The sequence below is a fragment of the Athene noctua genome, chromosome 17, assembly GCF_965140245.1.
Source record: "Athene noctua chromosome 17, bAthNoc1.hap1.1, whole genome shotgun sequence".
NCBI classification, from domain to species: Eukaryota; Metazoa; Chordata; class Aves; order Strigiformes; family Strigidae; genus Athene; species Athene noctua.
This window is the reverse complement of record NC_134053.1, coordinates 283,908-307,254: the sequence shown is the minus strand read 5'-3', so window position 1 is coordinate 307,254 and position 23,347 is coordinate 283,908. Positions and strand designations below refer to the sequence as shown.

Sequence of the window (23,347 nt, the reverse complement as noted above, 5' to 3'; positions counted from 1 at the left end):
CCGGCAAGAGGAACAGAGGCGTAGTGAGGCAGGACAGCTGCTCTGGGAGCTGCGGGTACGGAAACCACTACCAGAGGGGCACACAAGCACCGTGTGTAATTAATATTTCTTACTTTTTGACTACTAAGCTATGAAGAACTTATTTTCAGTTGAGAGTCCTGGCCAAAATGCTGGGGACGAAGCAGAAAGCTCCTTCAGTAGACCATGCCCAAGGAGACTGCAGAGAGCCTGAAGGACCTGTCAGACCAGCTAGAAAAGCCTGTAAAGGTGAAAAGTATTTCATTCCCATCGTCCATCTTCTCTGCTGCTTGGTGCTTTTTGTGATCTGTCTGCGGGGAAGTGCCCTTCAGAACGAGAAGTAGTTTTACCCTGTTGCACAGTTTGAAATGTTAAGATGACAGGTTAGGACAAAAAAAAAAACAAAACTCAAACCCCAGAAACTGCTTTATTAGTACCCTTTTGGGAAACAAGTCTTTATAATAAAGTTTACTACAAATAACAGTAATTCAGAGAGGTGCTGTACTGTCTGTGTACAGTCACAGTGGTAGGAGTAGATGAGGAATATCCTTAAACCTTTGAAAGGTTATTTAAGTGAAAAATGGCAACTCAATACCCCAATACGTATAAAAACATAAAGTATAAAATCGGTTTCTCAGTAGGCCGGTTCTTGTTTGGCTTTTAACGCCCCAGAGTATTTTATTCAGTAAAGCTTTAACATTTGCTTGATTACTCATATCTGAAGAAGAGCTACTGAATTACAAAGCTGCCAGGGGGAGGAATTCCTTGAACACCCTCTCCTGGCATTTCTGCGTCTCTACATCAAGCGTATCTAAACATCAAACCTTCTAGGTATAATATGTTGTTAACTGCATTTCAGCAATATATGTTTTAACAGCATTTCAGAAAGATTAACTTGCCTTTAATGAAACCTCCACTAAATACACAGGAAGATTTAATAAGCTACTTGCTCATGGTATTACACTGCTGATTTAGGAGATGCTGCTCATCATTCTCATTGAAGTTTTGTTACAGCTGTGAAATTACACAGATTTTTGTTTTTAAGTTCATCATACAGTTGTCTTCTTTCAGAAAGATCTGTTTCATTTTTTTTGGTGTTTCTTCCAAAATTAAGCTTGTGAAATTCCTTTTTGATTTCCAGAAAAGATTTGTTTTTGGTCTCAGGAATTACAAGGAAGACAAAGGCAGCAACTAAGGAGCACTCCAGTAAGAACACCAGGAAACAATAATGCTTCAGTCCATTCTGAAAACAAAGTTTATTTGATTGCAACATATTTCAGGTATAACAGTGGGTTTTGGAAGATAAAGAGCTTTTTCTCTCCATTCACACCTAACACTGCTGCTCAGATGTTTTTAATAAAAAGACATTCAACCTATCCTTATTTTACATGTAACTCTTTTCTAATTTTTTTCTTTTAGATAAAAGGCTATCAAGTGCCATGTTATACACTTGGGAGCCTTTTACTAAAAAACCCACCAAAACCACAAAACACCCAAACCTTTAAACACACTAAACAATTCACAATGTAATGGCAAGTCAGCATTTGCTACTTAACTGTTGCATATCTTAAGATACGATTTATCTTTTTCTGAATGTTTGTTAATATTTTTCAATGCTATACATTGAAAAAACCCAACTATCTTGTTGAGAAGCGGAGTTCAACAAGAAAGGGCTGTCACTGTCTGTTTTGCTCTCAAAGTGCTAAAACTGAAAATACGAAGCTAGAAATGAAAGCCCTGCTTTTTCTAATAATTTCCTGATCACAGAACCCCTGTAGGTAAGGTCAGCGAGCTCAGGGGCGTGAACCACTACCCCCAGGTACTACTACTACTTTACTTTGACATAAAAGCACAAGGCACTGTTAAGAAATTTGCTAGTTCAATCTCAATAGCTGACCTAAGTTTTTCTAGTTTTGATACCCTCTCCATTTTCTTTCATCTGAACATGAAAGTTACCCCCAAGCATTCCTTACAATTTTCACTTACCATGTTTTATTATTTTTTGTTGGTGTTTAGAAAGTATTTTAAGAGGGACTGAATCTTGTTACACTGGGCTGAGGGGTAGCGTGCCTCCTATGTTTAAGTGTTACTGCGCAAGAAAAAACGATCTGATGGAACCCGAGTAGAATATTAAATGGGAGGTGAGGCAATCGGCAAAGTGTTACATGTACTTACCACTATAAAGGGAAAGAGCATTCCAATTGTGAAGAAACTAATCCAACTAATAGTCCCTCCTATCATGTAGGCAGCAGGCCGTGAAGACTGTACAAATAACTCAGCTGTCAGGGTGTTTGTTATGCCACCTGGGGAAGGTCAGAAACAGAGTAGATTATTGTGCTCAGTGTCCATTTGCACTATTTCCAGAAAAAAAAGAGTTGCTTTTGAATAGGCCACTAGCTGATCTGATGCTATAAAAAAACCCCAACGAACACTGGCACAGTTTTGAATCTGCTGCCCACTAGTAAGTGTCCTTCTGCCAAGCAGCCCTATTTCAGCAGCGCTGCCCAGGAGCAAGGGCGCCTTTAAAGGCCGGACGGGATTTTTCTTGCTTCTTGTATCACTGGACCAGCCCCAAGGCCAGAACCGAGCCCCCTCTCGCGTCGCTGGCCCCGGGGAAGGGGCAGGTGAGCCCCCGTTCCATGGACGGGCTCAGGGCCTCCTCAGGCAGCGCAGCGGCCACCCAGGGACATCACGGCGCCCACAACCTCCCTGCTGTGCACTACCTGGTCCCAGCCCAAAGCTCAAGATGAAGGCAAATATAGATGCCATGCTCACGTAAGGCACCCACGAGTACAGATCCTGGAACAGAAGAGAACAAGGAGATTTGGTTCAGATTTTGATAATCCAGTTTTACAAGTCTGGTTTAACAGCTACATCTCCTTTTGCTATTTTATTGCAACTAAGACCAATAGTCATTTGCGGCTGTTTGTTTACTGCTGATTTATTTACAGTACTGCTTCAGAGAAATTAGATATTCTCATTTAATAATTTATACTAAATGGGGTCTAGTACTTCTGTCAAGATTTATAATTAGTCCTCCGAGGCTAAAAATCTACACCAATATTGAACATAATTATGTGGTTTTACTAGTTTGCCTGAGCTGATTTTGGAGTTTTTACACTGAGCCCATGAGTTAGCTGTCATTAAGGACTTTCACAGCATGAACAGACTTCTCATCACAGTATTTATGTGTGCATAAATTGCAGTAGTGCATCGAAGAAACATCAGGACTGCTAGACCCATGTGGAACTAGGTGCATAGTAAGACCAAGCCTAAGCTTGAAATCCCATTATTTAAAAGCAAACCAAGACATTTACAGAAGTTGTAATAAAATAATTAAACCTAGGCCTCCACCTAACAGCTGGCTCACTCAACTCCTCGCCCGGCCCAGCAGCTCGCTCTGCTCCGGCCAGACGCTCCCGCCAAGCCAGCGCCAGCTCTGCCCTCCAGCCCTGCCGCGGGACCTGGGACCCCACCTGCGCCACGAAGGGTCTGTGGGCACCCAGACACTGACTTAAGTCGAGCTGCTTGCTGCTGGAGCTACACCTACATCCTCTTGCTCGGATTACCCAGAGGTGATGATAAATACTTAGCGTGGTGCAGCCTGCAAACCCAGAGACAGATCTGAGGTCCGTGGGGCTGCCCCGTTTGAGCTGATGTGGTACACAGAACCATTTACAATCCATCTCTCTGTACTACATCAAAAAGCGAGGCAGGATGTTGTCTTCACATGATAAATTTACAGCACTGTCAGTATTTCTAGTGAGTTTCCAACAGTTTTTGTCAATTTACACTTAATGGATTTAAGCGTCTTTCGAATTTCAGCATCTTTACTGTACTTCTTGTTTGACTGTTTGCCTTTAAGTGGACTCTGATGCTTAATATCACTGCTATGTAGTATTTCATCCTAAAATTACTTTAAAAGCTAGAATAAATGGTGTTTTGTCATTACTTAAGTTCTGTCAGAATTAAATGCAGCTGCAGCTTTAAGACAAATACACGATCAAATCTTAGCTGAGGGCATTCTCTTATTTTAGGGAAATCCAGCTGCAGAACTGATCACATCTTCCAATTTCCGTCATTTTTTATGCTGCTGTTTATGCAGTTCTTATCTTCCAGCTTCTTTTGAGTGTCACACATTTTCACTCCCTATAGTCATATCATGTAATACAAATGAGTCCTTCTGTACACCTGGTAAGTCAGAGAGAAGGTTAAAACAATGCTCCAAAGGGTCATAAGGAGATAACCCCCAATGATGAGGTATCTTCGTCCCACGTAGTCTATCAGTAAACCCTGTGGACAAGACATAATGTCACTATACTGATCTTGTATTTACCCGTGCTCTTCAAGAAGCAGCATTACTCTATACCAGGAGGTAGAATAAACTCTTACTTACACAGGTGAGGGCTGTGAGGCACTCACAAGCTCCAGTGCCAAGTGTCACATACGGGATTTTTTCAGCTGAGATCCCAGCTTGTTCAAAAATGTAAGTCGCATAGAAGTAAATCTGCAACAGAAAAAAAGAAAAATAACGGAGCATTCCTTGCAGTTAAATCGTCGGCTGGAAACCAGGTCAAGTTCATACTAAACACACAGCTCAATGTACTTTGTATTGGGAGTTATTAATTTGACATGAACAGCAAGAAAAATCCATTAAATACATGTCTAGGTAAATATACCACTATCATAAAAGCAAATATAATTATTCAACTTACTGAAAATACCACTTCACATTCCTAAACCACACACAATAGGATAAGCTAATCCACCGTTATTTACTTTTTCAGAAGAATGTAAATGTAAGTATTAGGTCATTTTAAAAATAAATTTACATGCCAGAAACACAAAAACAACAAAAAACTGAAAAAAAGAAACAGAAGTAATACAAAGATATCCTTTCCCACTTATCCCATTTCTCCGAGTCGTGTGGAGTTTTTGTGTTAATAAAAGGCTGAAAAACAGATGGAAATTAATTAATTATTTCAGCTGTTTGTACACATGAAATCTTACAGCGTTTATCCCACTGAGCTGTTGGCCCATAGTCATCACAATCACAGTAATGAGCTGCCATCGCACACCACGGTCAGAGAACAACTGCCAGGGCTTCTTGGGTTCCTCCCCATCTAAGGCAGAACGCTCCCGCTGGATGTCTTCCATCTCCTTTCCATACTCTGAAGAACCATGAAATCGCTTCAAAGCTAAAAAAGAAGAAAATAAACTCTCTTTTGTTTACCCATTGACCACAACTCCTGGAAAATAATCTCCTTCCATAATGACACGGCTTTTGGTAGAATATTAAAAATTTCTGCTCTAGAAAGCTGGGAATTAAGTAATTTGCTTTCTGACTTGTTTTTTGCTTGCTTGTTTTCCAACATTTTTTGCTATGGTGTATTTGGAGATTTCAGTGGCATTACTTTGCTTTTTTTTTTTTTAGATGAATATCTGACTTGGAAATATTTTTTCTTGGTGAGTATTTCAAAGTGGTTTGTATCTGAACCACAGACTTCCAAATAGTCTTTTTGTTAAAGGACACTAACCAGTTTGAAGTCTTTTGCTTAAATTCTAGGCAGGTGTGAAGTCTTTTGTTATGTCCCTGTCTTTAATTTTGCCAGTGGAACGCATTTAGTGAGCTGGAGTAAAGATGGTAAGTAATTCTAAGGCAAGTATTATCAGAAGGGATTTGGATGCAAGACTAAAATCTTTACTAATGGTCCGAAAAGTATGTAACATCAGTGCCTCTAAAATCTTCACGATTAAATCTATCGTAAGTGACAATTTTCTTGTTGAGGGCCACAACAGAACTTTTGATGATCCTGAAAGCAAGCTTTCCAACGCTACTGTTATCACCACCAGCAGAGGCAGCTTGAAGCTCTAGTCACTCTTCAGTGTCAGTCCAGGAGCAATCGCAATTCTTGGGAAAAAAAAATTCCATGACTATGTTGTTTAAAAAACCCAAACAAATCTGAGGGAGAAAGACTTGAATATGATACAGAGATTGCAAGTTTCACTTACATTAGAAAAAAAAAAAAAAAAAATCATATTTAATGAAGCCCAAACTAGATCATCATCTAAAAGGGACATTATGGTCATCTTGTCCATGGCTTCCAAATTAGACAGAATTAACCCTAACAGGTCATCTGTAGTTACTGTGCTTTTGCACTTGTGATGGCCTACGAGAGTCTTTGGCCAAGGCAAGCAGAGAGAGCGAGATATTTTTATTACATCAGCTGACAAACTTGCAGAGGGGGGGAAGGAAGGAGACAGGCCTACAGGCAGATGGCTTTATCTAAAAACATAACTTTTTTGCTTGGTTGTTTTTTAATTACCCAGTATATTGCAAGATCTCACCTCTTCCCGTAAACCCAATCTCTTTCACAACTCCTAACAAATTTTACCTTGACCTAAATGCTTCCATGAATTAAGCCTCTTTAACTTCCTCTGTTGAAGATCTTTCTAAGATACGCTGTTCTACCTACAAATACCTTTTCTAGACAGGTAAAGATTCATATGCTCATCAACAGCACTTCAAAAGAAGTAATAGAAGAAAAGCAAATGAAGAAGTGTTTTTCCTTTATTTATGGATACAATGAAAATTGAATTAAATACAGCCCTACCAAATGTTAACAAAGTAAATTTCCTTTGTTCATTTCTCTCATTTATTCAGCATTTTAGATGGAGGATCCAGGGATCACAAGTGTCATTTTATGTCACTGTGAACTGTATCAGAATTATCACACCAGGTAGCACGTTTCTGAAAAAGACATGACTATTTTATTGGCCAGATTTGTACACCAGGTTCCCATTATTTTCTGTCCTTTCAATTTCACTAATTAGTTATTATTTTAGAGAGGGTCTTTTCACTTTTAACAGACTTTCAAATCAAATTAATCAGACCTGCTTACTTATACGGACTAATACTTTACTCTTTGGAGTATTATTCCACTGGGTCTCTCTGGGAAGTAAAATACTATCCACGGTGTATGAGGATACAAAGAGCTACCTCTGTGTCTTCCTTTGGCATGCCATTGTGAGAAAAACACTTGTGATATTTGGGTTCTTCTTGCAGTATAAAGAGAACTGTGTGGTTTCAGGATAAAGGAAATCACAACTAATTTGAAATTTTATCTTTCAAGTTCTTCTTGTAGTGTGTGGGCTTCACTTGCTCATCTAGGCACAGCTATGCACAGCTATAACATTACAGTTATTCCTTGAGTAGGCTTTGAATAACAGGAGAACAATCCTAGATCTCAAAGATAAAATAAAGTGAAAAGTTTAAGCTGTCATAGTTCTCCCACATGATACAACAGGGAGAAAAAATAATATTCAAAAGATAACTATATATTTTGAAAATGGAAGATGAGTTTTCTGCTCAAATAGGCAATGAATCTCTAACATCACTTCTCTTTCAATAAAAAGTTCTCTAAGTTTTCAGCTACTTATGCTGTCTCCTTTTTAATACATTATTTTTATTATTTCTTACAGGAAAAGTACAACAGTTAACACTGAATGAAAGAAAATATTTGATATAACTTATACTTAATCTGTGACATGACCTGAGAAATGAACAGGTGAAATAGTTCAGGTATGTTACTTCATCCAAGAGAAAAACTATGAAAGAGTAACAAAACATGAGTATATTTGAAATGACCTAAGACAGTTTTGTTCACAATCCATTACAGACTCCCAAGTTCCACAATCCCTTTTGCCATATAAGCTCACTGAAGGAAAAACAAGGGCTGAAAAGCACCAGGTGATATACCTGTGCTGTGCTGGTAAAGATAAAAGGAGAATCTGGAACCTGATATACTCACTGTACCCTCCTGAAGACTCAAAGTATAAATACTGTAAATTACCTTTGGCACAGCTCAGCTCATCTCCTCTGTCAATAAGAAGATATCTGGGACTTTCAGGAAACCACGGGAGGAATAAAAGTTGGGCAAATGCTGGGAAACAGCTGCTAGATAGCAACAGAGGCCAGTAGGTTTCTCCACCTAAGAATTCCCTGGGAAAGGTGTGGGAAAAAAAAAAAAGTAGTAATTAGCTATTGTTAACTATTCGGAAGACTTTTGGGAGAAAGATGTTTGTCCTTTGAGGAAAGTTCCCTTGTGAACAGTTACCCACGTCCTGTGCACATCAGCAGAAAGAGGCTGGGAAAGTATTTTCCAGCCACTCTGAAATCGGGTTCCATTCAGGAAGAGACAAGCAACACCACGGTACTGCAGCTTATCGCTGTGTTGGTCCCAAGCACTATTGCCAGGTTTGCCAAAGCTGCATTTTCTACCAGTGCAGGAAAGGAAAAGCACATGGACTTCACCTTAAGGCTGGCAGCAGCATTTGCTTTTGAGAATCATTCGGTAATTTAGGCTAGAAAAGAACTCGGGAAGTCATGATTCCACCTCCCATTCAAAGCTGATCTAACAGCATTTATGTAATTCTATTACATAGAAAGGAATCATTAAAACTGGTACAGTTAGAACCCGCACGATGAGATGTTGTGTGCAAACCTGTCACAATAGTGTATTGCACTTTAAATGACCCTAATTATGAAGTCCGAAGTTTATATTTTATTTTGTAGCACTTCACACCTGAATTACCTAGCAAAATCAGTTAATTCAGAAGCTAGTAACATGGAAAAAGAAAAGAGAAGTCTAAGTGCTTTTAGTATAGGGACAGGGGAAAAATAGATAATGTGCTGTTACTTGGGGTACGAGCAGTTGCTCTTACGGCAGTGGAAAGCTTCTAGCAGACTTCAATGAGAGAAGCTTTTCATCCTGAGGTTGTGCAGTCTCTGTTCCTGGACCTCTTTAAGATCCAACTGGATAAAGTCCCTAGCAACTTCATCTGATCTCACAAGGGACAAAACCAGCAGTAGTGCTACAATACAGAATTTATGAGTCCTTTGCTCTCAAATCCTGTCTTACGAATGTCCACTGTCTCCAGCAAGAAACCGGCAGGAAATAGGAACTCAGCATAAATGTGCCCATTTTACTGATGGTGTTCTGGCTGCCCCATCTAAGCACTTCTCTGGGGAGACAGCACAGACGTAGGTGTAGGAATAAGGTGACAAAAGCAGGGTTTTCTTCTTACAGGTAGACCTGTGTGAAGCTGATTCACTAATGCTACAATGGCCTCAAAGTTTTGCAGGGAGCGGAAGGGAACTGGAATTCTTTACATGCAAGTAATGTAAGGCAGGAAAAAAAAAATGCATTTCTAACCTCAAACCAATTATTTGTCCTGTCAGAATCCCTCCGGTCAGAAAGATGGAAGTCCCCATGGCCATGCCACCTCTAAGATGTTTTGGGGCTACCTCACCAATATACAGAGGCTGCACACAGATCCCAATACCTACAAGTAAGTAGAAAAACATTTTCCTATTAATAGATTTTGCTTTGAAAAGAGTTACTGAACCAAAACATGTAGGAAATCAGACTTAGTTAACTTCTTATTAATTTAGCTGCCTTCAGATTCCAAGTTAGATTACAGAACATTTTTGTCATCATATCTACAAAGCAGCAAACACATATCAGACCACCTAAAGAATCAGCAGTAACAGTAATTTATCAGTCACCACAGTTTACTGAAAGTAGGAATAGGAAATCATTCACCTGAATTTATGCCAATCAAAAATCTTCCAACAATCAGTAACTCAAACAATCCTGTAGGAAAACTGATCCCCATTAAAATGGAGGCCAGTATTGCTACAATATTATTCATCAAAAGAGCTCCTTTCCTAAAGAGGAGGGGGAAAAACAAACACCAACATCATTAAGAAAATCTGCAGTAACACGTTTTTTTAAGTTTTCCTTTCTGGTAATATGGAAAAAAGACATGCTTTCTGCTGAAGAAACATGCTATTCACTGGAAATCCAGATATTGGATACAGCTATTCCTTATATTTTAAAAAGGTCTAAACATAAGGATAACGCATAAATACGACAGAAGTGCCTGACAAGGCAGGAGTGGGGTTTCGTTCCTTTATGCTTTATCTACACAGAATGTGCACGAACTGTTACAGATTATGCAGCACATCCTCACTGGCAAGAAGGCTGCAAACGTGTATGGGGGACCTGTGTTTCCCACCATACAGCATCTGCACATGCCTGCTTAGATTTCAACAAATGTAATGGACAGACTGGAAGGCTGTAATTCAGGGTTCATCTTTTAAAGTCACATTGGAACAAACTGTAAAATTCTACCAGAATTCTGCTTTGAAGTGAAAAACATCTATATTCACCAAAGGTACATTTTCTTCTGCTCTTTTTCCCCTTATTTACTTTATATTCCAGTGAGAAAGTAGGAAAAGAAAACATGCTGCTATAACTCACCTGCCTAGCCGAATCGCCATGCTGCCTCCAATAAAGGCTCCACACAGGCCTCCAAGTGAAAATACAGAAGCAATGACAGACCAAAGAAAAGTCAGCAAGTCTGGACTTAGTTCCTTGTGATAACGACTGGTCCAGGTTTCATTTAAGAACCTGTGTATATGCTGCAGTAGAAAATGATGAATGTGTAGCATTACACATGGCCCGACAGCGTAGCACTATAAATAACTTTCACCTCAACCTGAAAACCAATACTGGGAGCTAACACAATACCATTTTAGCTGGTGTTTTGGTTTTGTATTACCATTTCCTACGCCCCATACATCTCAGACCGCCGAGCAGCTTTGCTTTCATATCCTACCCCTGGAGAGGCTGTGTTCCACTAGAGGGGAAACACAACCTGCCCACACTGCTCCAGAAGAGCACTGAGGTCCTTCTAAATGAAGGGGGGGACAAGGTGGATGGGTAGGTCCTACTGTTTTTTTAGGAACATCTCAGAGCACAGAGGTCTCACATAACCTAAAAAAATTTTACTGTCAGAAGACTCATTCTGGTGCTCGATTTAAATCTTCCTGACTTAGTGCCATCCAACAACCCATAGTAAAATCGCTTTCTGCAACTCTAATATTCCTCTGCCTTTCTTACCGTATAAATGCGTCAAAACTTTTAAACTGTCATTTCAGATGCTTTGTTTCCTAACATTTGTCTTGCGAAACCCTTGAACTGACATGTAGCTGTAATGAGAGGCTCCCATTCTCAGCCAGCAAACAAAGACTTAACAGAAGAACAAACTTGCTGGACTCTCCCTCTACTTCTAGCATATTACATGTTCTTTCACAAACAGCTCATTTTAAACGTTGTAAAAATCATACAATGTTGTAGCAAATTCAGCCTTCACAGTTTCACAAGAAAATAAATCAGCTGACAGCAGAAAATTATACCCACCACTTTCACAAGACCATCTGCTTAGATCCTCGAGTCATCCACAAAATATGCAGAATCCTCAAGGCCATGGCAATGGATAAAAAAAGTAACAAGTAGGTGAAGATACCTACAAGACACTCAGACACTACAGATGCAACTTTCTGACTCTCTAAGGTCTTCCTCAGTAAGCTGCCTTGTGATGGACAACTGTAACCCTCCTTTCTCCCCGTTACCCAGCAAGAGGACGCAAGGGAATGGTTCAAGGCTGCGTCAGGGAGGTTTAAAACTGACATTAGGAGAAACAGTGGTGACACCTTACAGAGACGGTGATCAAACCCTCAACAGGCTTCCTAGATAAGTGGCCAATGCCCCCAGCCTGTCTGCGTTCATAAGAGGCATTTGGACAATGCCCTTAATAATTTGCTCTGACTTGTGGCCAGCCCTGACGTGGTGGGGCAGCCAGACTAGATGATCGCTGTAGGCCCCTTCCAACTGAAAATGTTCTGTTCCGGTCTTAATGTTCTGGGCTATGGTAGTCAAAGGTGTAACTGGAAGAGATTACTTATCCATTCATTCATTTAATCCTTCTAAACCACTTTACCAGGTATTTATGTTGCATATCTGACATAGAATACCTCTAATGGGAGGTACTCACAAACAAATCCACATTAAACCATTTTGAAAATCAACCACAGGAGAGCAATCCTGCTTTGGTTCCACTGCAATCGCAATACAAGTGCCTCTGGCCCCTCGGCCGGCCAGCCAGCCAGGATACCTACACCACCCCAAAACAACCTGCAAACAAGAGACAGTATTTTACCTGGGTGGGTGCATTGATAATGGAAACATTATACCCATACTGGAAGGTCCCTCCAATTCCAACAGCACAAACAGCCAGAAACAAGGTCCAGCTGGGGAACTAGAGAACAGAAGAGAGAACAGGCTTGAAGAGAGAGAGAGGGCCTTGAACCCACGTGCATATATTATCTAGGAGAAAATCACAGTGAAATATATCATGATTTTAGCTTTGAACACTGAAAGTATTTGTTGAGAAAACTACATAAACTCTCCAACACCTGCAGCAGGAGAAACATTTCACACTGACTTTGGCCACAATCACTAAGGTCTGTGAGAGATGCAACAATGACAAGCATCCAGACTAAGCGCAGGCGACACAACCACAGCACTGCCGACAGCAACTCACTGACCTGTCAATGCTTTTTGTGTGAACCACGCTGCTCACGGCGTCTATTTTCTATGAAAGAACGTTATGAGTGGTTATGTTTGATTTTAAAGGTCCAGTGGCTCAGTGTAAGAATTAACCAAATCCCAGTTTCTGGCTCACATTTCATCTAAGATGTGAGAAATAATAACAGTATTCAATCTAAACTTTATTAGCATGTATTTTTCAATTTTCCAATACTGATTAACCAGTTACGTCCCTAAATCGGTATTTAGGAACTAAAATTAATAGACTCCAACTCAGACGTTTTACGGTCAACAGAAACCACTATTATGATACATTCAATCTCAAGAGAGTCTAACTGGTCATAAAACATTACACTCAGGATGAGGCCTCTGGGCCAGAGAAAATCTCTAGAGGTTTATACAGTGTCTGGCTTTCTGATGGGATGCTTCCCGGCTCTACTGTTTATTGAATATGACAGTACTAAAAATAGCAGCCAGTTCAAATGTTTCACAACCCTCTCAGTAAAAATCAAGTCCTAGTTTCATCACATAGCATCTTTTTTGCCTAACTTCAGCTGCACCCAATAATGTCTCCTATATTAAAGGCATTTCTGTGATCGCATTCCATCTTCCTTCACAGATGAAGACTGTACATAATTTTTTTTTTTTTATAACCTTGTACTCCCTAAATTTCTCATTGTAAGGTATGCAGACTAGTTCATCGTTCTCATTCTTGGTCCAGTTCCCAGAAATGGTGAGTTATTCCAGATGCTCCACTGTACCCTGAAAGAGCTGTGTCTTTTGTGGAGATACTTCCTCAAAGCTTCCCCATTCAGAAGTCAAAATTGATCTTATTACAGTAAAACGCATTTAATATTTTCTTATGGTTTCCTGAGAATAAACTGTTTCTCTGAACGAATTTCTCTGAAGAGTAATAAATAAGTGCTGCAGTGAGTATGGTAGAAAAAAACTAGAGGTGGTAAATAAAGACGCTGCACACTCTGACCTTTCTATTAACCAAATACTGTCAGTCAGTGTGTTTTGTGTGTCGAATGGCTACAACCTGGAATCTAGAACAGACAGAAGAGAAACAAAAACTCCCAGAATCATTAACATACATCACATAATTTATGTTTTGTTACGACAGCTCTGTTCCTCCTGCCCAAATCAGTCAGCTCATTACAGTAACGTGTTACAGTGGAGTTTGGGCCCAGTTTTCTTAGAGTGTGGACAACAGCCTTATCTGTTCTGTGAGTTACTTAACTCCTGGCAGCTTATAAGCACTTTCACCTCATTTTAGAACCATGCCACAAACCAGATTCAGTTTATATTGAATGTGAAACACAAGAATCAGAAAATGTGTGTTTACAGTCACCATTTTAGAACACGGCTGGGCGTCTAAGGAAAACACAGAACTTCACAAGCCTGATCGTCTGTCTTTTTGAAGTAAGCAGGAAACAATTGGAAACTTCCACATCTGTGCATCACTTAAAGCTACGAACTCCGCCGGGCTCCACACGGCCCGCAGAGGCCGAGACAGCTCCGCTTACCTTGGCGTGCGCGCCAGAGCCTCCGAGCAGGGGCCGGTGCTCCATCCCGAGTACGGGCTGGCTTTGCTTTCCTTGGCAAAAATTTAGTAAACTACACTACAGGAATAAAAGGCGCCAAAGAAATGAAGTTAATTTGTATTAAAACACAGGCTCTTCCATTTCCAGCCACGGGGATTCTTCCCAACGGTTGCCTTTTTTTTAGGACAGAAACGTCCAACGTCCGTGAGGCCCCAGAGGGCCGCGAGGGCCCCGCCGCCCCCCGCCAGCGCGCAGCGCCCCCCGCCCGCCCGCGCCGTTACCTTCCGCTCCGGTGACATCGCTCCGGCCGCAGCGCCCGCCCGCCGCCGGCCCCTGCCGCCGCCCGGGGGCCGGGGGAAGGGCCGAGCTCCCCATCTGACCAGGATTTGGCTGCCGCCCCCCGGCCCGACGGCGCTGGCTGCCGGCCGCGGGAACCAGGCCAAGCCGCGGACAAAAGCGGCTCTGTCCCGGCGCTGCCCCACGCGCCGGCGCAGGCCTGCCGCGGCCCGCCATGCCCGCACGGCCCCGCCGCCGCCCGGGACTACAGATCCCTGCGCGGGCCGCACTGCCGCGCCCGCCGCGCCCCGCGGGCCGGGACTACAGCTCCCGCCGCGCCCCGCGGCTCCCTCCGCCGGACTACAGCACCCACAGCGCCCGCGCGCGCCCCCGCCCGGCGCGGCGGAAGGCCTGGAAGGGCCCCGGGCTCTGCCGGCAGCTTCGGGCCCGGCCCGGCGGTGAGCGCTCCGCGGCGCGGGCGGGCGGGCGGCTGGCTGCTGCCGCGCCGCGGCGGCGCCTCCCGCCCTCAGCCGCGCAGCGCGGGGCTCCGGCGGGAGCGGGCCGGCGGCGTGCGGGCGGCCTCGGGCCGGCGGCGTGCCGTCGCGCCCGGCGGGAGCCAGCGCCGGCCCCGGGCCGCCCCGCTCGGCGGCGCGGGCGGCGTTGATGTCCTCTTTCTCCCCGGCAGCAGGAAATGGCCGCGCTGGGCAGATCCTGCCCGGGCATCCCCGCGGGCCCTGCCGGCGAGTTCCCCCCGGCCCCGGACCGCCGCGGCCCGCCGGCAGCCGCGCGGGAGGACCCGCAGCCCGGGGCCGTCGGGCACGGCCGCCTCCAGCCGCCCCTGACGGTGACGGCGGGGAACGGAAGCGACGGCGGCGGCCCCGCCGGGCTGTACCTGCGGAGCGGCTTCGGCGCGGCCTCCCCGGCTGCGCCCGGGGGGTTCGGCGAGCGCCCGGGGGGCCCCGCCACGCGCGGAGCGCGGCCGAGAGGCCTCCACCACGGCCAGTAAGTGCGGAGCGGGGCGGACGGGAGCGGAGCGGAGCGGGGCGGGCGGCGCCTTGCCCGGCGCGGCCGCGTCCCTTGTCTGTCCCGGGCGGCGGGAGCTCGGCCTCTCCGCCGCGCCTCGCCCGTTCCACATCGGGACTGCCCCGCGCTCGCCCTGCGGCCCGGAGTTCGCTGGGGGGACGGAAGAGCCTCACGGGGAAGAAGGGGAATAAGTTTACCGACATCTCGGCATGCTTTGAAGCGCATCTGCCTTTCTAAACTTTTTTTTTTTTCTTTTTTGAACTTGCCCTTTCTCACATGTGAGCACAAAAACTTTAAGTTATTCCATAAGATGTTGTGTTTGGTCATATGTAGAGTATGTCACTGTGAGACAGTGTGTTAAGGCTCTGAAGCTGGATCATGTGTTGCTTTTTAAAGCACTTGAATTTTAGCAAAAATTGGTCTTGCCTCTTGTGGAAGAAAGGCAAAACATAAAGGAGGAGAAATTGGTGTGGAATTCTGCTTGGAGAACCGGGTAATTACAGCCGCCTTTGACTTTCATTGGAACAAACTGGTCATTATTGTCCAAACTTCCCACGCCCTTCACAGCTGGTGACATACTACAACTGTTGCTCTTAGCTGCAAGTGAAATTTTAAAAGGGAGGAAAATACTGTCTGAAAAATCTCAACTTCACTGAAAGACGCTAAATAACCATTTTGGTTTTTTCTGCAGTGTCTCTGTTCGCTGTGGAAAGAAGCATAAGCTAGAAGAAGAGGCAGAAGGGTAAATTAATTTGTAATTAATTTTATAGCCTGAAAAATCTTAATGTTCTTTTTGTTTTCTGTAAAGATTCGAGCACATCTCGCCTACAACATACACAGGGAGGGCACTTCTATCATGGTTTCCATTTGGAACTCCTCCCCCGAAGTGCACATGAGCTCAAATCCATTTCAGCTACCTCATTAATTGTGTAGCACTGATATTCTTGCGTGGTACCCACATTTTAATAAGATCAGTGTGGATTTATTTTCTTTGTGAAGGTTATGTTTCCATAGTATGTCAAATCTGTTGAAATGCACGTGACTTTATAACGTTTTTTTCCTGTAGAGTGGCACACTACTCTCTTGACAATTGTAAACTTATTTTGTTTCCTAGTTGTCCTGTGCGGAAGAAGAGACTGACAGGAGCCAAAAATTGTCCTTTGAACCCCAGCCCTGAAGAATGGATTCTCTGTGCAGGTCAGCAGGCAGCTGGGGAGGTAGCAAGTCAGTATGGTGGCAGCGGTCCTGAAACTGCCATGTTAGAAATTCCCTGTGAAGAAATGGATCAGACAATGGGGGAACAGCAATGCGAGGTTGCTCGCAGGAAGCTTCAGGAAATTGAGGACAGGTAAATGCAGGGATCGAGTAGACTGGCTTTGCTGAGCTTTCCCTTTTTGGTGGGCATTAAGGGGTAAATCTAGCACTTAGCAGCGTGATAACGCTGCTGTAAGCCTGAGATGAACCTTCTGTTCAAGTGATTTGTTTTTAGGCTGCCTGTGGTCCTGTGAGTCTCAGGGCTGATACGATGATCTGAAATTGAGGGTGCTAGAGCAAGAGATGCTGAATAAATAACCAACTTTTCACGATCGTTATGCAGCATCAGTATACCCTAATGGGGTTTTATGCTCCTTTGTGAGTATCCAGAGCTCAGATTTTAACTGACGGTATCTGTCAGATGAGCTCGGTGTTTTTCAACCAACTGCAGCTTGTTCTGTGATTGATACTTCTAAATGCTCAAGATAGATGTGAATTTGCCAGTGCAGAGAATGGCACGAACCGGAGCAAGCTCTCTGCACATATGCAGTAAGACTGAGGTTCATCTTGATGTTAAATACCAGATACTGTTAAGTACCAGGTTGATACTGGGGTAACGGGGTGGCTATGGGCAGTCTGTTGCCATCGTTTAATAAATGTGCTGTGCCTTCTTGCCTTTGAAAGATTTCTGGGAATGTCACGTGTATTTATCAGTCGATTGCAGTTGAGATAGTATTCCAAAATATCTAAAATGACCACTGCAGACAGTTATTAGAAAAGCCAAAAGTTATATAAATTATAAAACCAGATTATTTTTTAGATGATTACTCCATAGATGATGCATGAAGGGAAGGAAGGTACTGTTAGATTATTTTATTTTTTCATGGGTAAATCAGAGTAGTGATACATCTTTATTATCTAGCTATATCTGTGTTACAAAGTCTGCTTTGGACCTCTCAGAGGATTGCTCCCCGCCCTTCTCAGCTACCCTGCTAAATTTTCTTTAAGAGGTTTACAAAAACAAAGGAGAGACCTCCAGTTTCTTCTAAACACTTCAACTTTTTGTGCCGTTTTAACCTCTGAGAAGTTGGTGCAGTGTCGTTAAAGGTTAAGAACTGTATTCAGTAGCTTTTCAACAATTCTCAAAGTTAAGATGCAGGGAGTTGAGCGGGCGAAGCTGCCGCACAACTGAGACTCGCTCTTGTGACCCAATCATGGTGTCCCTGCAAGTGAACTTGTCTCTTCCTCTCAGCGTGTGTCTCGCTGCGCACCGCTGGGCGGTGCGGGGTGACAGGGAGCGCAGGTACCAGAAGTGGCACGGCTGCTCGAGCGGCTTCTGTGGCAACAGTCATTCCTAGGGTGTGCTGGCCCCAGGGACTCGTGTTAACGTGGCCCCGCTGCTTCTGGTACCCGGCCTCGGTCAGATGCCTGCACGTGGATTGACTGTAGTCTGCAGTGGATGTGCCTGTTAACTATGCTCAATAGTGTTTATCTCCCTCTTCCCCCTCCGTTCCTAGGATAATTGATGAAGATGAGGAAGTTCATGCTGATGGAAATGTTAGCAATCTGCCCACTCTTATCCTGTCAGATACCCTTAAAAAAGGGATGAAGAGGGATTTTGGTGAAGTCCTGACAAAGAAAATAATAGAATCTATGTAAGTTCTGGAGGAAATCATGATGCTATGTAGCTAACACATGCAAATGAAAAGAGAGACCCAGTCTCGTATTTGTGGAGATGTCCTTAATTACTGCATGACCCAGCCAATGTTGTGTAACAGACCATCTATTTGGTCAAAAATAGGAAAAATTATCCTGGTGTAAAAGAGAAGTGTAAATGTAGTGGTCATCAAGCTGTCTGTTTTGTACTTCTCATTTATACAGAGTGAGATTTGTTGAATAAACCATTATATCTTGATTTTTATGTATGTGAGTTTCAAAAGAAGGAGGTCCTAAAGTGTGACCGACAGTGGTCATCAAGTTTGGTGCAAAAGAAAAGGAAGAAAATACAGGGTTAGAACTAGAAGTAATGGAACTAGTTAAGGGAGAGGAAATAGAGGGGAGGAAAAAAACCCAAAACAAACCACCACCACCAAAAAAAAAAACCCCAGTCTGTGAATTCTGGAATGTAGTTCCAGGCTAGCACAGAAGATGCTCACTGGTCTTCTGCATTTAATAGTTGTGGTCAGAGAACTTAAATTTAACTGGGACTCCATCCCTTCTAGGAGCCGTCCTTCTATGGAGCTGGTGCTTTGGAAACCTCTTCCTGAATTTCTCACAGATAAACTGAAGTCTGTTTCTGTTAAGAACTTCAAGCAGCAGAGTACGGAAGGGTGTCAGGCTAAGCAGTCAACATCAAGAGCTGCTTTTGACCCACAGACTGACACATTCCTTGAATCACAACAGACTGCCATGTCTCCAGACCCCTACGCTAGTCTGGGAATCTCTGGGTGTGCCGAAGAAGAAATGGAGTTGTAGATGCCAGATTTGAGTCTGGAAGTGGTGAGCTTCTGATGTTTTTTGTTGCTGTTTTTTGATTCCCTCTTTCTTTCTGGTTTGATGTGTGAATCTGAAGTTTTATTATTTGTTTTTGTTTTTCCTACTAACAATCATAACAATGTGGATTGGCCAGATACAACTTAAGGGAACTGAAAAAAACCTCAAGATTTCCGTACTCCGGTCTGTTAAATATTCTTGTTCTTACTGAGAGGGTAATCCAGAAGCCTTTGGAACAAGGAAGTAGCTTTCCATCTTGCTTAATGGTGAAATAGCCTCTTAATTGTCCTTGGTGAAGTATAAAATACAAATACTGAATGTAACTGTGGCTTAAGCCACATCTTTCACTTACTGAGCCATTAAGACTTCAGTGCACATACTATGTGTAGTCAGTTTAACTCGAATTACAAAAAGGTATGGAAAGGAAGAAATACTTTTGGGTCTAGTCACAGATAGAAAAGCAATCCCTAGGGAAGTACAGCTTTTCACACTATTTCATCTGTGGCTGGTTTGTACTTGATGTAAACTCAACTGTAGAAATTACACCTTCTGCAGCGTGGTAGGGAAGGAATGTGATAGCTGAGCATAAGCCTCTTGCTTTGTAGAAAGTGAAACCGGCTACTGACTTGCAAGATACCTACTAACTTTGGTCACCTTTGGTTCATTGGCTCCTAAATGGTGTTTGTGGGGTTTGATGCCCCTCTCCCCAAAGGACATGAAGCCTGAAGGAAAGTGGTTCTCAGCCAGTTGATTCACATTTTAAATTGTGCTGTGATTCTTTGTGTGCATCGAGTTGGAAAGTCAGTTGAAGACAGTGTAATTTTTGATTAAATAAATCGCATCCTTTTAGTTTTGAAAACATGGTAAGTAAATCAGATAACAGGGAGATGATTTTCTTGCGTAAAGAGGGTCAAATGCTGATTATCGCCTGAAACAAGTCCCAAACTTTGGGACTGCTGGCATTGGTGGTGAGGTAAAGATGCTTGCCATCTTACTGAGGAAATCTAGGCTTAAAATTTAAGCCAGACCATGTGCCATTAACATAACGTCACGTAGTTGATACAGACATATGCCAAAAGAAGTTTCTCCCCTGCTTAGTGTGTTAAAGAGAGGAATCCTCAGTGAGTTACTGCTTGTACCTTTCCTCAGTGCACAGCAGTTCCATTATGCTTAAAACCCTTAAGGCAGAGAATCTTCTGTTCTTGAGTCTTGAGCTTTCTCAGAGATAGCTGTATTGAGGCTTTTTGTAAGAAATTCCTTTCTACGTAATAGGTTCTGTTCTACTCTTAGCATCCCAGCCTGTTTTTGACATCTTGCTAACATAAAGGAGCAAGTACACAGTAATGCAGCTGTTTGCTTAAGAAAAATTTACTCTTCCTTTGCACAGCTAATTGATAAACCTTGTGATGATATTTTTCCCTGTTGAGTAACCCATAGTCAATAGTTTAAAATCAAGCTTCTCTTTTTGCAGTCATCCTTTCTTTTTCTTTTGGCTGACAGCAGAAGCTTAGTTCAAAAGATAGCCCTATTTGTTAAATCCTGTCTATCTTGCTGCTCTTGTCGAAGGTTGTGTGAAATTTGCTGCCTCTTGCTAAAACATTTCAGAGCTTCCCTAAAAACATTCCAACATTTGAATAGGTATTACTCTGGAAACCAGTGTATAACTTTACCATTCTGGAACTTTTATTAAATTGGAGAACGTGTGCAGCTTTATCTTGCTATCATGTCTAATTTCATTTCAGGGTCTGCTATAAATCTCTTGTATGTACTGTGTAAAATTTCTCATGTATTATTAAGTTCTTGAGCCTGCTTAAAATCTGCAGCCTTTGACATGCTACATTGCTTGAGAATAAAGTAAAGCAGTGTGGATTGGAGAAGGCTGTAGTCACTGCGAGTAGAAAATGTGGTGCCTCCAAATAATTACCTGGCTTTAAGCTTGCAGGATTATAGTGAAAGTTCAAGGTTGGAACTGTTTTAGCTGATAGCTCTGAATCCTAAATAAACTGAAAAAAAAAAGGATAAAAAAAAAAATAATTGCTGAAACCATCTCAGCAACACTAAATTTGCAGCAGAGCATGAAGAAAACTGGGAAGCCTAAATAGATGCAGATTTTTTTTCCTCCTAAAAATGACAAATTGCATATCAAATTTGCAGAGGAAGAAATTTTTGTAGATGGCTTTTAAGCACGTGGTTTTCCTGCTGTGTCTGTACCAAAGGTTGACTTTCCCCTTACATTCGATGCTAATATGGCATTACTGATCTCTGTTATCCTGCCATCTGAAACAAGAATATAGTGGTGGACTGTTGACAAAGACCACAAGATGGGAAAAGACTGCGTCCAAGAAATTTGCTTTGGTAGAAAATATTTACTATAATTTTTTCATAATTAATTTCTGCCCTTGTGATGGGAGAGAACAGGGTTGAATTGCTTGGATTGATGAGGGAGGAGTGGGGAGAGCAGGAATCTAGTATCTAGGAGGGCTGTGCGGGATTCTTGCTATAGCAGTCATTTGGAGAGGGTAAGAGAGAACAAAGCTACTGGGTGTTTTCAAACTTCTGTATTTGTAACAGTTTTGTTTGTTGTTGGCTTCCTTGAAAGACTCCCTATTAATGCTGTTTACCAGCGGGATGGCACATGTGATGCAGTATTAGGAAAAACTTTATTTTGAAATATGGAAGATCTGATTCTGGTCTGTCTTCTCTTGGGACCAAATCACCCTTTGTATGTCAGTTTTCAATAAATTTTATAAAATATTTTTTAGATGGCTGTGTTTCATTCCTAATAAAAGTGAAAACCTTGAGAGCTTATGTCCAGCCCTTTAGCTGGAGGGTAGAATATTCTTCTGGCCTAGGAAGATTTTTAATTTAACTATGTAGTCCCAAGGGCATGTCACTTCTTTCCTCCAGGGTGTTCAACAGGATAGGGCAGGGACAACAGCAGGGTAGAATAAACCTGAATCTGGGAGAAAGGAAGCGTTGCTGTACATCTGTCATGACCCAAAGGCCTCTAACAGAGCAAAGGGGCACCAGAAGGTGTTGCTGTAGCTTGTGTTTTCAGATCTTTCCTTTTACTTCAGACTAAAATTAAGAATGCCTAGCTCGCTTAGTTCTGTGTAAAATCAAGAAATATTTGAGAAGAGTTTGGAATTGCTCTTGTTTACCATCTTCTGTTCAAGAGTTTTTCAAGCAGCTGAAGGATAAAGATGGGTGTGCTAGACCAGTATTACCTCTGCTTTCAAAATGAGGGAAAAATTGCACTTCAGATTTATATTCACAAATAATAATAAAACGCCCTGAGGTTTTTAGGCTGAGTCAAACACTGACTCGCCTAAATTGTAGTGTGGATTTAGGCAATATTTAAATACTCTTCCAGTGCAGAGCTGGAGAGAGGAAAAGAACCGTGCAAAGCCCAACCCATTTAGGATTGTGTCAGGCTCTGGGGGCTGGCTGGGAGGCTGCGGAGATGGGAGGAGGATCTCGGTACTGAGGCAGCCCTGGGGAGAGGGACAGAGTTTATTTCGGCACGGGCTCAGACCTGGACTTGTCATTGTTCCAGAGCCTGTGTCGTCTATCACTGAGCTAGAGCAGCTGCCTGGCTGCCAACGCAGATGATTTAGTTAATCAAGTGCAGATGCAACACACCCGTGAGCACTGGGTCTGGGTCTGTGCTGGTGAGGCGAGCAGGACTCCCGAGCAGAGGCCAGAGCAGTCAGGGAGCGCAGGGCAGCGGTGGGATCAGCCTGAGATCAGCCGCTCTGTGCCTCCGGGACTCCTCCCCCTGCTGCCCCAGCTTTGCCTGGGTTTAGTTTAACTTGGCTTTTCTCATCCGCAGGAAAATCTCCGATAAAGATCCTCTCTTGACAGATCAAATTCTCACACTTTAATCTGTGGATGTTGATGTACTAGATAAATATATATATTTTAAACAACCCAAACCCCTCATCCTGCCTTGGTAGCACTTAAGTGGACTTGATTCTAGTAAAAAATACTAGTGGTAATAGAAATTATGGATACTACTAGGCTTCCAGATGCCCAACGAGAACTAGCGGTGTGCTTTTTGTGGAAGAGATCTCAGTAACTCTTAGCAGCTTTTCTTGGAACATAATGCTGCCAGTTAGGACAAAGTATTGCCAGGAACTCTGTAGCTGTAAAGTTGAAAAAGGGAAGCAAAACAGTGTAAATGCTACTTCATTCAACATTTTTGTCTACTGTGCTTAAGAAGGTTTGGGTGTGAGCCTACTGAACAGAGTCCATTTCCAAATACGATGGAAATGTGACCAG

General features: G+C 42.9%; 2 protein-coding genes across 6 annotated transcripts; one reads left to right on the top strand and one right to left on the bottom strand.

The window, feature by feature from the left end:
* Positions 1-25: 25 nt before the first annotated feature.
* LOC141967501 (solute carrier family 2, facilitated glucose transporter member 11-like) lies at positions 26-15,297 on the bottom strand. 4 transcript variants are annotated; one of them, XM_074921355.1, is made up of 13 exons: positions 15,189-15,297; positions 14,003-14,098; positions 12,085-12,183; positions 10,344-10,504; positions 9,624-9,748; positions 9,234-9,363; positions 7,872-8,020; positions 5,029-5,216; positions 4,415-4,525; positions 4,210-4,311; positions 2,742-2,817; positions 2,194-2,321; positions 26-1,261 (listed from the first exon to the last, which is right to left on the bottom strand). In XM_074921355.1, exons 2-13 carry the CDS (start codon positions 14,045-14,047, stop codon positions 1,013-1,015), a joined length of 1,563 nt encoding a protein of 520 aa, XP_074777456.1. In that variant the 5' UTR covers positions 14,048-14,098; positions 15,189-15,297; the 3' UTR covers positions 26-1,012. The 4 variants fall into 4 exon arrangements, with proteins under 4 accessions (XP_074777456.1, XP_074777455.1, XP_074777457.1 ...); XM_074921354.1 differs by lacking the exon at positions 15,189-15,297 and adding an exon at positions 14,302-14,574; XM_074921357.1 differs by lacking the exon at positions 15,189-15,297 and adding an exon at positions 14,302-14,574 and having other exon boundaries at positions 1,132-2,107.
* CCDC117 (coiled-coil domain containing 117) lies at positions 14,889-21,867 on the top strand. 2 transcript variants are annotated; one of them, XM_074921358.1, is made up of 5 exons: positions 14,889-15,298; positions 16,011-16,061; positions 16,434-16,667; positions 18,091-18,228; positions 18,796-21,867. In XM_074921358.1, exons 1-5 carry the CDS (start codon positions 14,988-14,990, stop codon positions 19,046-19,048), a joined length of 987 nt encoding a protein of 328 aa, XP_074777459.1. In that variant the 5' UTR covers positions 14,889-14,987; the 3' UTR covers positions 19,049-21,867. The 2 variants fall into 2 exon arrangements, with proteins under 2 accessions (XP_074777459.1, XP_074777460.1); XM_074921359.1 differs by lacking the exon at positions 18,091-18,228.
* The last annotated feature ends 1,480 nt before the right edge of the window (positions 21,868-23,347 follow it).